Here is a 15,193-nt window from a genome sequence, read left to right as displayed (position 1 = left end):
TGTGTGTGTGTGTGTGTGTGTGTGTGTGTGTGTGTGTGTGTGTGTGTGTGTGTGTGTGTGTGTGTGTATTTTTTCTAGCTGTGTTTTTTGTCCTGATGTTTACTTCCTTTTCTAAGAATCAATGCAACAGTTTTGAGTTGTGTTGCCATGAGTTGCTGTGTTTTTCAAAATAACCCTGAAAAAGCTAGGGTCATCACATCTATAGAAATCCAACAGCTTGATTTGTTTATCTAGTTTGGGCTCCTTTGCAAAGACATGTGTACTGCTTTGCTGGACTGGAAAAGGCCACCGGTAAATGAGCAGTGACCACAGTTCTCATCTTTTTGCAACCAAGCCTCTTGTGTCTCTGAAAGGTCATCTCTACTTCTTGTTTACCAACTTTCTGCTGCTTTGTAATCTCAGTGCACCCCTTAAATGGCACTCCCTTACAGGATAATTTTATGAGATTCAAATATTGTTATAGTGAAATTATTCTGAATTTTCAAACAGCATTAAGTCACTGCTATTTTCAATTCTGCAGTTCCCACCATTTTTTAAGAGGGTTAATACCACATGGGTCCCTTTCAAAGAAAAAGAGATCTAAAAGAAATACAAAAGCAGTTATTTTGGGTTTTCAGGGCTTTTTAGGTGGTGTTTCTAGATGCCATCCATTAAAATGAGTCCATGAGAGAAACTGTCTGTCATTGCTGACAGCTCTCACCATGGAGCCTTGTGGGGATTAGCTTCAGAGTGCTGAGAAGATCAAAACAGTATGAATCAAATCTGCAAGAATTTATGAAGTTAGAAGCTTTTTGCACAGAGTTGTGTACAGTTTCAGAGGAGCTGTTTGAATTCTAATGTGATGACACACGTGACAGTGGGAGAAAAAGGTCAAGGTATGATTGAGAATAGCAATGCTGTATGCAACTTTAGTGTTTCAAAAAGAAAACTACAGGATTTACTTTCTTTTTCTCAAACACATTTTATTTCTATTCCCAAATGTTTCTTCGGTTTTGTCTGCCTGGTGTGGAGATTTAGGCTTGTAAACTGTTGTTCAGACTCTCACACTACACTTTCAGAGTGATCTATGTCGCTGACCCACCCACGCATTCTGTGGTTTGTTGTCACCTGTGAGTTGTTTACCTTTCAGACCAACATACAAGGTGTTCAGGTCATGTTTCAAAGTGTGACTGGTTTAAAAAAACATTTGGGAAGGAGGATTAAGGCCATGTTGAAGGTGTTGGATGGATGACACCTGAGCCCAGTTGGTCTGTTTTGTGTTGCTTTTTCTCCCTTGTTTAGATGGCATTCTTCACTCCTGTCTCAAAACATGTATTTTCTGTCCAGAATGTTCACATTAATGTCTTCAAAAGAAAATCCCTTATCTGTATAATACAGATGGGCAGCTGAATGATGACTTGAGGAGTTTAGAGACTTGTTCTGACTCAAAAATATTATGAATCCAAGGCTGTTTCCATCGGCAAGGCCCCAGTGGCTTTTCATTCACAAGAGACCACYTTGAAGCCTTTTTAGGATGATATGAGGTTTTGTCTGAGAGTTGTGTTTGGTTTGAAATGTTGATTCACACTACTTTTAAGTTAGCATGTCTTTTTATTTTATTGCTTTAACAAATTTACACTTTTTATTTTATTTTACCCTGTTTAAAATTTCTTGGGTGAATTTAGAGAAGTCCAGTTGGGGTCTGAAATGCTTTTGTAAGATTGCAAGATTCCAAATATTTAAAAAAAGAATAATTTAATTAATTGGGATGGACTTGTGACCTGTCCACCCTGTCCCTCGCACTGTGACTGCTGGATATGGGCACCAGTGACCCCGGTGACCCTGAAAAGAAGAAACGGGTATGGATGGATGGATGGATGGATGGATGGATGGATGGATGGATGGATGGATGGATGGATGGATGGATTTAATATTTTGCTACGAGGTGCAGTCTCCATGCATTTTTTTGCATTGTAATGCAACAGCTGATCCATGTAGGAAACGTGCATTTATTGGCACAAGTATGACACATTAATAAATGTATGCATTCATTGTTTTCCTCAAATTTTAAAATGAAACAAAGCATTTTCAAAGGGAAAATGCATGCATCTTTTGCAGTGGCTATAGGAAATCAATAAAGAAGAAAATAAACAAATTAATTAACCCATGTACTTTGTCCCACAGCTAAAAAGGATGCGCCGGCATGCTGGGGGTTCCCGGGGTCTGGGGCTGGGCACTGGGGTGTGTGCCGGCCTGGCCTGGTGACTGCCTGTTGGGGCTCGGGGCCTCTGGGCCTGTCGGGCTTTGGCCTGGAGGGGGTGCGCCCTGGGGGCCCGGACCTCTGTGCCCTTTCCTGGATCTGCTTTGGTATGGCGGGTGCTGGTGGGGCCCATGAGTTTGTCGCTGCTGGCCCCGGGGGCTGTGCGTGTGGTTGCTAGGGGGACTCTCCCAGTTCTCCCCTATGGTCTGATCTGGGGGATGGGTGGGCGGATCTTCCTGTGCGGGTGTCCCTTGGGGCTCTGCGCTCGGGATTCCTCTCGGGCCCTTGGGCTCTGGTCTTCCCATGTCTGCCTCGTGTCTTGGGGGATGGGTCTCGGTCCCCCATCGTCACTATTAAATATTCCATTGGAGAAATCTTGTATATACACGCATATTCACAACTGCTCACAAACAGATGCTCTGATCTGGGGGGTTCTGACTGGTCACTGAGTGTGTATATATGTCTACGTGTATGTATGCATATCTTTATATATGTATGGGTATGTGTATATTTTTATAAATGCCCTCTATGTATTTATCCATTTATTTTTCAGGTGAGCGGACAGATGTTGGGTGTGTGGTCCTGTGTTTTGCTGGTGTATATTTAATATGCTTGTAATCAACCCATTCTCACTCCCAAGTCGTCACATATTGACGCTTTTCCAAGGTTCCCTCTACGTCCGATTTTGACGCGCAGGGTACCCCCGTCACGTCAGTTACTGARGAGATGGGGCGGAATCTGTTGTCATATTTTCAAAAAGTGTAGAAAATGCGCGAAAACGACCGTTCCAAAGCCTGAAATTGCCTTTGTTCACTTTAGACATCCTGTCCCTGACCGTAGTACCTAAAATTAACCATTTTTAGAAAWTGTACGAAATTCACGTAAACATGTTCTAAAGCGTAAAATGACCTAATATTCACCATGGACATCCTACCCCTGATCCCAGTACCTAAACTCAACCATTAATCCTGATCCCTCATGTTAACCTCAGACCCCCGACCCAAAGACCCCTGGTGGCGCAACCCGGAAAAGCCGCGGGCGTCAAGGACTGACGCGAGGGGGACACCTGCTGCGTCAAAATAAGACGCTGAGGGGACCTTTGGAAAAGCGTCAATGTGTGACGACTTGGGAGTGAGAATGTGTAGTTGTAATCGCTATTTCAGTCTTTCTATCTTTTTAATTACTTCTCTCTCTGTTTTTCTCTCTCTCTCTCTATTTTCTCTTCACAAAAAAAATCATAATGGTTTGGAGAGGATGGCTATAAGGGGAGAAGGGAGGCCATCCAAAAAAAGGATGCTGAAAAAAACATTACAGTAGCAATAGTCAAGGGTAACAACAGTTTCAGTTCTATAATAAACAGTTAACTGGAAACACAAAAACACAGGAAATGTAAAATAAAAATTTATTTGGTAACTCCATGATCCCAGAAAATAAGGAAATAAATGAAAAATAATGCAGGCGGACAATGAAGCAAAACCTTTTATAAGAAAAAATTAGTTATGTGAAGAAAAAAAAGTCCCTGATTAAAATTGATTTTTAAATTTTAGGTGTATTAGGGATTAATGATACAAATGTCTGGGGGAATTAAAAGTTTGCTGGATGAAGCCAAGGGTGAACGTTTATTCGAAGGACTCAGCCGGGTGTGAGGGCTGTTATAAGACGTTCAGAGAAGCGTGCTAATTTTGTCAGCCCAACCTTGGCTTGAGCCTTACACCTGCAGCTGGTGGGCTTTTTCTCTATACTGCTTCTTTTTGTTTTCTTTTTTTATTATCCAAAATTGTGAAACTCTGTACAGGAAGAGAGTCAAACAAAAGGATGAAGGATGGTGTAAAGAAACTGGAAGAAACTAAGCCATAATGTTATTTCATTACAACTCTCAGTAATGTGATGCTGCAGCATTTTCCAGAACAAACACAACTACTGTTTGTTGTTTAGAAGCAACAGCAGCAATCGTTTATTTACCCATGATTTTAATCAAATCAGCTTTTTTGTATGAATATATACACATAAAATTTATGATCCTAAACATATTTTTAAAGGGATCCTTGATTAGTCATAACATTAGATTTATTTGATAAACATTTATAAAATAAAAAACTGTGAAAATACTGTAGGCTGTTTAGTTTTATAATTTTTTTAAAAATATATTTTAACACAGACGGAGTCATTTTATTTGCATGCAAAGCCTTCTGGGTAAATGATGACGTGGATAGGTCATCGGTGTGAGTGAGCTATATCCACCCTGAAGGTTAATCTTGGACAATATCTGATGATCGACGCTTTTGGATGAAACCAGAGAGCGTTGACAGAGAGGAGAAYGTAGAAATGATTCAGCCTGTAACTGAAAATGTGGATGGAGGACAACAGAGCTGCTTCATGTAAGAAGAAACTTAGCCTGTTAGATTTAGCGCTGACACCATATTGCCTTTTATGGGTTAGCTTAGCGCTAGCGTGACAAACTAACAAGCTAAATTGAGGTCCTCCATCCATATTTTCGGTTATAGGCTGAGTCATTCCTACCTTCTCCTCTCTGTCAACGCTCTCTGGTCAATTGTCAGATATTGTCCAAGATTAACCTTCAGAGTGGACATAGCTCACTCACACTGAGGACCTATCCACATCATCATTTACCCAGAATGCTTTGCGTGTAAATAAAATGGCCCTGTCCTTGTAATACATTTTAAACTTTTAGTTTAAAAATTATAAAAACTAAACAGCCTACAGTATTTTACAGWCTTTATTTTACAGTTAAAATGTGAGTTTATCAAATAAAGTCTTATGTTGCAACAAATCATTGATCCCTTTAATTTCCTCAWTAAGAGAAGCTGTTTTAGCCATGTTGTAAAGATAAATTGCTGTTTGACATAAATTTCTACATGTGTTTATATACTGACATGAAACATGAAACATTCTGTGCTCATATAAATTCATCCACCTAAATGTAACTGAAAACAGGTCAAAATCACAATAATCACAACTAATTCTGACATTTCTTTTTGCTTTCTCCCAGGTCCCTTTCTATGAGGTAACATGGACAAAGTGGTCATCTGTCTCCTGCTTCTGGGAACTGCACTTACGATGGTCCATGCATGTCCCAAGTACTGTGTCTGCCAGAACCTCTCTGAGTCTCTGGGAACACTGTGCCCCTCCAAAGGCCTGCTCTTTGTGCCACCAGACATTGACCGTCGAACTGTAGAGCTCAGGCTGGGCGGCAATTTCATCCTCAAGGTCACCACTCAGGATTTTGCCAACATGACAGGTCTGGTGGATCTCACTTTGTCCCGAAACACTATTGGCAGCATCCAGCCTTTCTCTTTCATTGATTTGGAGACGTTGAGATCCCTGCATCTTGACAGTAACCGACTGACGGAACTGGGAGCAGATGACCTCCGAGGACTGATCAACCTGCAGCACCTGATTCTCAATAACAATCAGCTGAGTCAAATCTCAGACGCAGCTTTTGATGACTTGTTTCTGACATTGGAGGACTTGGATTTGTCTTATAACAACTTGCGCAGCGTGCCTTGGGAAGCCATCCGCAAGATGGTCAACCTGCATCAGATGAGTCTGGACCATAACCTCATCTCCTTCATTGCTGAGGGAACTTTTACAGACCTTGAGAAATTGGCTCGCTTGGACCTGACCTCCAATCGTCTCCAGAAGCTCCCCCCGGATCCTATCTTTGCACGCTCCCAAAGCAGCATGATCATGAGCACTCCGTATGCACCTCAACTTTCTRTAAGCTTTGGTGGAAATCCATTGCACTGCAACTGTGAGGTACTGTGGCTACGAAGACTGGACCGTGAGGACGATATGGAAACGTGCGCTTCACCAGCTAGTTTAAAGGGACGTTATTTTTGGTCTGTCCGGGAGGAGGAGTTTGTCTGCGAGCCCCCTTTAATCACACAACATACACACAAACTGCTCGTGCTGGAGGGTCAAACTGCTAGCTTGCGTTGCAAAGCTGTCGGCGATCCAATGCCAACTGTGCACTGGGTTGCTCCCGATGACCGTTTGATCAGCAACTCCTCACGAGCAACCGTGTATGAAAATGGCACATTGGACATAGCAATCACCACATCCAAGGATTATGGCATCTTTACTTGCATAGCCGCCAATGCTGCAGGGGAATCTACAGCATCCATTGACCTTTCAATCYTTCAACTCCCCCACCTGACAAATAGTACAAACCGTACCACACAGTCCAAGTCGGGTCTTTCGGACATCACAAGCTCTACAAAYATAAGTAAGGGGGAGCCCAAATCTCTTCCAGAGAAGATGGTGTCTGTGTCTGAAGTGACTGCAGTCTCTGCTCTGATTAAGTGGACGGTTAGCAAATCAACTCCAAAGGTCAAAATGTTTCAGCTGCAGTACAATTGTTCTGACGATGAAGTCCTCGTTTACAGGTAAGAATGAATAATAGATCCCACTTACTTCTTAAGTGTGAACTGAGATTTTTCTGTCAAAGAGGCTGTTAGTTCAGGGTGTATCTTTTTTCATCAGAACATTTTCATCTCAGTTTTCATTTGCAAATTGTTTACAGTGATGAGCGCTTCAAACAATCCGTTCTTCTGAAGAGATTTCTCAAAACCAATATGCATCTTCCTTAATCCTTCTTGAGGTTTTTTTTATAGAAATAGACCAATAGTCTTTTCACATATTTTTATTTCAGAAAAATGAAACTTGAAGAGAAATCCTTGCCCCAAACTGTTAATTAGAAACCCAAGAAGAAAAAGGATTATAAACCTCATTTTAATGTATCCCTCTTAAGCTGCTGAAGTTCATAMAAGTGTGGGCTTGAAGACTGTAGCCGGAGATCTTTGAGCTCTGTGAAATCAATTTCCTATTTCAAATGAGACAGTGATTGAAGCAACATTCAACCAAAATAATTGCTTAGAAACGTGTAAAAAATAGCCCTTGATGTTTAATACAAAATTACCTGGGGTGCATTCAAGAAYAGAACGTTCGGCTCTATGTTTTCACTTCGTCTCGGATATAAATCTCTACTTTAGGTTTGTTTATTTTTCTTAATATCACACATTGCCCATYCCCTAAAGTAAACACATCTATGAATCCTTCCACAAAATATCCACACTGTATTAAAACTCTGCTTTACTTGACTGCATCACAMTGGTATAAATATTAGATGCTTATTGGATTACTCTAGCAAAACTGATTTGCTCGCTTAATAGTATTTTTGAATTAYTCTTACACTTTTACTTACACTTTGCAAAATCTTTTCAATGAAAGATAACATGGAGTAACAGTCTAATTAACTAAGAGTCTGGATTCAGAACCAAATCACAGTGAAAAAGAAAAGTATTACTTTGTCCAAACACTGTTGATGCATCTCACATCGCAGGCAAATTCAATTATAAGCTTTTTTTTAATCTGATTTCTTTGCATGCACGCTCTGTGACAGGTTTCCATGGCAGAGTGGAGAAGACAATTTGAATGTTCAGAACCTTTTTTTTTTCCTGCCCGGTGACAGCATATTGGATGACTCATCCTTATTTTTGTTCACCAGAAACAAGACTCGACGCAGATAAATTGTTCTCCTGAAAAAAGTCATTTCTTTAATGACATTCTTGATTTTATTGGCCTTCGATGTTTATTACTGAAAGAGTAATGCAGTAAACATATGTAGCTTGAGTCCCATTTTTGAGGTTTTATATGGTGCAAGGTAAACCGTGCGACATTTAGGATGTTCGTATTCTATCATTTCAATACGTGTAATGCACATGTTGTGTTCATGGTTTTGTTTTTATTTATATTTAAMGCTATTTTAAAATAATTTATACTGTCTGAACTTGCTCTCTTTTTTTAAACCACAGATTTATTCTGCAGGCCTTTGATCTTCTGAGGCAGAAAAATACAAAAACTCGGAAAGGACACTGATAATTAGGATTTTCAGTGAAATCTCAGCATTTGGATGGCTGTTTAATAAATGACTTTTGCTCTGAAAGACAGATGTAAGGATAGATAGGTGAAGGATTGAACATCATACAAACAAAAAATACTGCAATGTGAGCTGACATGAACATTTAAACTGTAACATTGCAGTGATTTAACTGATTAACAAATGTTAACCTGACTTTAACCAGCTGTTTTCTCTGCCTGCACTGAAGCAATGGCTCGACTACAAATCAATCAGAGCCATGTGGGGCAGCAGAGCGATAGCATGAGTTGGAACATGTGACAAAGCAAAACATCTTCAGGTTTACAGAAAGAGGCAATTAGGTTGAAAAATGAACATTCCTTTAAGATGCCTTCAGAGGAATGAAACATTTTTGATGCATGTGCTGCAAAAGAACCACAAGCCAAGACTTGGTATACAACCAAAATGTTTACTTCTACATGGCAGCATCAGTTGGGCTGAATGTATTAGGGCTCGTTTTTTTTTTTTTTTTTTTTTTTAATGAAATGCATTGAACATTTTTGTATTTATAGCTGCATGTATATATATATATATATATATATATATATATATATATATATATACTGTATAAAGAAATTTGTATTTAAATGTCAGTTACTGTAACATGCAGTATTAGAACTTGCTTATACAGAATAAGTGAAACCCTCTTAGCACCCATAAGCTATGATTTAACAAGCAGAAAGCTTTATTTTGTACATTAATTACCTGCCGTTAGCACCACATCACTGACTAACACGCTCTCTACAACCCTTTTGCTCCTCTGATGCATATTTTAGATTCTCAGGTATAGCTGGCTCTCTTCTGAGGGTGCAGTTACTCATTAAGCATGATATACAAGATCTGCGAAAATTAATCTTTTAAATGTGTTATGTAACTGCTGGTGACTCTTACATGAGATCAGAATTAGGGCTGTACTTTTAAGTTTGATCTTTTTTTAATCCAAATTATTATTTTTTTGTGTGTGTGCCTTTTAGTCACTCTTATTTCTGTCACGTGAATCTGAAGTGTTTATTTTTTTCTCTTTAATAGAAACACAAGAACATGTTAGTGTGCAAAGGATGTGTTAGGTTTGTAGTCAGTYCTGAAGCCTTGTAATCCTGAGGCTGCAGGTTTAAACCCAAGTTGTCAGGAAGCACATCCAGTGCAGAACAATTGGCAAACATTTCATGTTAGATGGCTTATTGCTGCAACACCTGCAGACGAGAGCAACTGAAAGAAAGACAGAATTATCCTTTTTAATGATGTTTTAATACCCATCACTTTAGGCAATCCTCAATAGGACTCCTCTCCTACTACATTTAAACCAGTGATGGACAGTAACAGAGTACATTTACTTGAGTACTGTACTTAAGTACATTTTTTGAATATCTTTATTTCTCTTGAGTAATTATTTTTTGGGGAACTTGTGACTTTCATTCCATTACATTTCAAACACAAATATTGTACTTTTGAATACACTACATTTCTAGGAAGCTGGTCGTTACACATTCCTTTTGGCTCAGCGTAGCTTTGTAATCTGCTATTGCTGTTTTTTTCTTTCTTGAAATGCAATTGGCACCAATCACAGTTTTAGTTCTCACCTGAGATGGATTTGGAATTATGTCACCCTCGTTAACCGTTGTGAGCTGTGCTCCCACTTTCATTTCAAACAGAACACAGCAGTGGAGACGGCTGAGGCAACTCAAGGGGAGAAATGAACCATGACCATATCTCAGCTCAATGTTTGAGATTCTAGTATTGAAAAATAATTTGTATAATCTGTTTAAATGTATTCTGTTCACTGTGGATAAAAGACATGTCTGCATTTAAGAACTCACCACTCACTTTATTGAATTTTTATGCTGAAGTCTTTACAGGTGGTGTAGAATTTGTAACAGAGTGGTTCTATGTGTCAATACATCAGGTGGTTTATGAGAAAAACATTACAGCAATGCATTGATATTAGAAAATGTAATTTGTACTTTTGAATATTTTCAGAAGTAAAGACTTCATGATTTTTGACCAAGCAACTTTTACTTGTAGTTGAGTAAGATTTGACCATGAGTATCAATATTTTTACTAAAAAATAGTTGTGTACTTTGTCCACCACTGAGTTAAACCCTGAAAAACAACAATGATTTGCAATTTATTAATGTGTAATGAGAAAAAGAAATGGTTTCCAGTCATTAAAGAGCATTAATATGCCAAACAAAAGAGTTCTTACAAAACATTTCTACACAAAAAATATAGGTTCCTGCCACAACTCACTGATTATATATTTTGAGTTTAAATTGAATTTTAGTGAAAAGCACAGAGCTCCAGTTATTCAGTCATATTAAAACATCTGGAAGAATAACAGACTTACGCAAAGCACAATAATACATGTTAAATGGAACGTACATGAAATTACATTTTCCCAAAACAATATTCAAAAAGTGGCCATTCAGTGCTTATCTCATTACCATTTGCTTCATGCATATCAAATGGGATATACTGCGAGCAATGAAGTCATCTTTTTTGAATTACTCTCTGCATATAAATAGCTACTTAGTATGCCCTTTTTTTACTATTTCTTTGATCTGCTTCAGTTTATCAGAGTAATTCAAATATGTTTTTGACATTTTAGTTCTTTAATCGTGCCTTTATTTCATGAGGCGAGATGTTTACAATATTTCATTTTTCTTTCCCCTTCTTCAGGATGATTCCACGGACTCACAGAGCGTTCGCAGTCACTAATTTGGTCCCAGGAATGCCGTATGACCTGTGTGTCTTGGCCATTTGGGACGACACCGCCACCACGCTTACCGCCACCAACATTGTTGGCTGCGTCCAGTTCGTCACCACAGATGAGTACCCGCAGTGCCAGTCGCTTCACAGCGGCTTCCTGGGCGGCACCATGATTCTGGTCATCGGTGGCATCATTGTAGCCACGTTGCTGGTGTTCATCATCATCCTCATGGTCCGCTATAAGGTCACCAGTGGGATCCAAACGAGTAAATTACCTACAGTGAGCAACACATACTCACAGACCAATGGGGGAGTGAACAGGTTTAATGGCGCCCCACCACAGGTCAAGTCCACGGTGGTGGTCATGCGTGAGGAGATGGTAGAGTTTAAGTGTGGATCTCTCCAGAGCAGCCTCTCATCCTCATCCTCATCCTCTAACTCACTAGAAAGCCAAACAGGAAGAGGAGCCGGTGGCCGCTACAGCGTTCAGGACAGTGAATGCAGCACCCTGCCCAGCAGCAAGTTCAGGAGGCACGGGCACGGAACCAAAGCACGGCAAAATTTGGACCACCTCTTAGGGGCCTTCACCTCGCTGGAGCTGCGAGGTCCAGCAAAGGACAACCAAGGGGCTTCGAGCTCCTCGGCCGCTCAAAACACCATCACGACGGTGGCCGTGGCACCGCCGTCTGACAAAGAGCCGCTGCTCGGGAGGGCCGAGTCCACGACGATGCTTGGTCGTCTTCTAGGTTTTCCCCAGGAGGGAAAGCCTAAGAGGAGCCACTCGTTTGACATGGGCCACGTCGGGGCAGCACAGTGTCGCAGCAGCCAGCCGCGCAGGATCAGCAACATCTGGACTAAGCGCAGTCTGTCTGTTAATGGTATGCTTCTGCAGTACGACGACAGCGAGGACGAGAAGCCCTCGTTTGAGAGCTCTGAGTGGGTAATGGAGAGCACCGTTTGAGTACAGACCATTTGTAAGGTTTATGACCAAACAGTAGATCTGCATCACAAAACATCAGAGTAGAAGAAAGTTCCACAGGAAAGCTGTCTTAAGGTACTGCCTGAAGTTCAACCATGTGAATACTGTTGAAAAGACACACAAATATTTAGGTAAATGCCCATGATCAGAACTGTCTGACACTTTTGCCTATATTTGAAAAATGTTCCATTGTGAAGTAACTGGAAAAAAATGCCCACATGAAAAAACTCCTGATCTGCAGTCAAAAGGAAAGATAAGACATTCAGAGTGGATTTATTACTTCTTTATCAAAGGACCTGAACACCAAGAGGATTTGCCTCGACTGTGATAAACTGGATCACAATGTTGTGGACTGAAGGTTGAAACTGAACTACTCCAACAGCAGAGAGTTGGATCTCATGCGCTAGTACAGTAGAAAATTAAACTCATTTTTATTTACATCGGGATTTTTCTATCATTTTTATTATTTATTATTTGAGGTGATTCATCAGAAGACAGAGACACAGCTCTGTAATGAGGTTGTAGTTTTAAAAAAATGCTTACGCAGGAGTTACCAACTGCCACACAAGTTCATACAACTTTAACTCATTTTGTCCCAAAACAACAACAGTAACACACCCCAGATAAGAGCATCTCTGAACCACAGCATTGTATCTCTACCTCAGGTTATGTAGAAGAGGTTTATTGTATGTGACAGCTTGAACAAAAAGAACAAATGTCCACGTGCTGAATCAGTATTTCGTTGTTCTTTGACGCTCAAAAGGGAATGCTCAAAAAGATGGTTTTGTTGAAGTCGGGTTGTGTGAAGTAATAATGAGTAGTCAGCATCTAAACTGCAGTAAATGGATGTCAGAGGAATCTCAGTTCGAAGAGCCTGGGGTAAAGTTTCATGGAGGAGTCAAACTTTGATCCACAAGGCTGCAGAAAGTGTTGTAGCAGCCTCAGGTGGACAGCAGAGGACGTGCAAAACTATGAATAAATTGATATTAAAAAACATCCATATGTGCTTCATATGTTTATATTCTTGTGATATTTTAATAGGAAACAAGTGTTTGACAAGTGGTATCACATAAAGTAAACATTTTTTCAACTGTTGCCTGTCAGTTTATGTAAAACCACTTATCAAACACTCATTTCCTATTAAAATAAGCTTCAGATAAAGCTAAAAATAAGTTTCATCTGGGTAATGTAAGATGCGTATCATTCATAAGTACTCACACAACTCCACTTCAAAAATAGGAAACAAAAAARGGAACATTCTCTTTTGATCTATTCTGTCTCCAACCAGCTAAATACAGRATTTGCCCAGCAAATAGTCAGTGTAGTAACCATGTGCTTTAGTACCAATTATCACTTTTTTTTTTTTGCTTCAGAGTCCAGGTTCAAGACACAGCACTACAGAAGCCAAACTGTGTTTGAAATCCATCAAGCCCTCTTAATCATTTTGCCAAAGCAGCCATCAGCATGATGTATCACTGGGCTGTGATTCTCTTCAGGCAACACAAACAAGAGAGCATGATAATCACTCATTTAGCCAGGTTAAATGGAGGAATTTGTCATTTATTGGCTGGGTAAAGGTCAGTTGTGTTGCTTATGAGAGGATGTTCGCGTTGGGAAATGAAATTGAATTCACTGAATTGCATGACAGAGAACCTTTTTTGGTTTACACATTCCTTGACATGTTTCTTAAGAGAAACAATGTATTTGTCATTTCCATACAGGGCTGTACATTGCAGAAGGATACTTTGAGTTATCTATTCTATATCTTGAGTCACTATTCAAATCACTGCCTCCAATCAGCTGCAACAACCCTYCATTTTAATGCCTTTCTCAGTATTCTGTGGGACTCTGCTATAAAATGTTGAATGATCATCYAGTTTCTTTCTCCTACAGTAGGTGTACTGTTCTGTATAATGGCATATTTTTTGTACAATATCTGGGTGAGAATGTAAAGGGGTGGGGATTGTGCAGTAGTACTTTTATTTTCATGTCAAGCAAACAGTGAGGAGGTGATTACTGTGGTGTACCAACAAGGTCTTTGTTAGTTGGCTTACTGAAATGGGATTTTACACGGTGCCACGTGTGTGGAGAGAGTGGATGTTTTTAAATGGTTTTTTTCACTTCCATTTAAAAAAAATGAACATTTCACGCAAATCTCAAGTGATAAATCTTTATGGAGCCTGGTTTCRATTGCCTGCAAATACTGAAATACTCCTTTATTTTTTTCTGTTTCATTCCAGCATCCAATACTTTCATTTACAATTAAGCTGCTTTGCATTTCTATGAGACTTCACATGAAATGACCTGAAATTTCAGAACCACTTAAAGAACATCATAGTTATTTTTACCACACAGCCAGGTTTAAATATGCTTTCTGACACCAACAACACTGATCAAATATCTGAGCCAAAGTAACTGTAATGACCATGTGTGTTTTGAGTGTTTTGTGCTAAAGTGTATATAACATTTTTAAACAATGTCAAAAAGAATTACTTAAAAAAGTATTTTTCCATTTATAGTTATAATACCCTTATATACCTCCCAAAAGGATTCTATGGCAAAACTGTACGGTAGTCACATCTATGAAAATGCACTAGTGTTGCTGCAAATGTAAATATATTGATTTTACTGAGACATATTTATTTTAGAAGATACTGTAATGTAAAAGAGGTTAGTGTGTTCTGAAAATTTCCAGCTGGCAAGTTTTTATTATTATTTTTTTTTTAGTTTTTTATTAACAGAAAAACATTTTTCTGTTTATTTATCCTCCCATGTTAACAGATGTGTTAGAAAATGATGACAAGTTGCATTATTTTTAGCAGAACTAAGAAAAGCAAAATGCCTCAATATTTATTCATTTGTTAATTTAAGTTTGGGMTTTTTTTGCATTTATCTTTGATTTTTCATGTTCTCAAAAAAATTCCCCATGAATTTCAAGCAAAACCATTTTAGCAGGCTAATAAAATCAACACCACCATGCTAAGGCTTCACTGCAGGCACTCGGGTGAATAGGTGTTTTATTGATCTGTGTGAAGCAATCATTCAGCCTCTCTGCTCCTGGCACCGTGCATCATCCCCCTCAAGTCTGCCAACTATCATGATAAATTTAAATGTGTATTTGACCCAACATAGACATGATGCTCACCTGAAGTTCTATGACAAAATCGAGAAAAAATATAAAAAGAACAGATGTTTGTGTGAAAACATTTTGCTACAAAAGAATATAAAATATTGATAAATTCCTATGAATCAAACTGGCTCCTTTGTGTTTTATTCTTCTTCTTGCAAAAACAAGTTTGTTGTTTTTGGATTTCTGCCATTTCTGACTCAT

At 39.2% G+C, this 15,193-nt stretch overlaps 1 protein-coding gene across 4 annotated transcripts in view; it reads left to right on the top strand.

Annotated features, from left to right (window-relative positions):
* LOC106518586 (leucine-rich repeat and fibronectin type-III domain-containing protein 2) overlaps window positions 1–15,111 on the top strand; it is a 128,389-nt gene extending 113,278 nt beyond the window's left edge. For all 4 annotated transcript variants that reach the window (XM_014009959.1, XM_014009953.1, XM_014009946.1 and 1 more), the window contains 2 exons: window positions 5,250–6,645; window positions 10,854–15,111. In XM_014009959.1, the coding sequence (XP_013865413.1) occupies window positions 5,270–6,645; window positions 10,854–11,844 (2,367 nt within the window). In that variant the 5' untranslated portion in view covers window positions 5,250–5,269 and the 3' untranslated portion in view covers window positions 11,845–15,111. The remainder of the gene's footprint in view (window positions 1–5,249; window positions 6,646–10,853) is intronic.
* The last annotated feature ends 82 nt before the right edge of the window (window positions 15,112–15,193 follow it).

The sequence above is a fragment of the Austrofundulus limnaeus genome, unplaced genomic scaffold (genome assembly GCF_001266775.1).
Source record: "Austrofundulus limnaeus strain Quisiro unplaced genomic scaffold, Austrofundulus_limnaeus-1.0 Scaffold2, whole genome shotgun sequence".
Taxonomy (NCBI): Eukaryota; Metazoa; Chordata; class Actinopteri; order Cyprinodontiformes; family Rivulidae; genus Austrofundulus; species Austrofundulus limnaeus.
The sequence above is the reverse complement of the archived record's forward strand: the minus strand, read 5'-3'. Positions and strand labels throughout refer to the sequence as shown.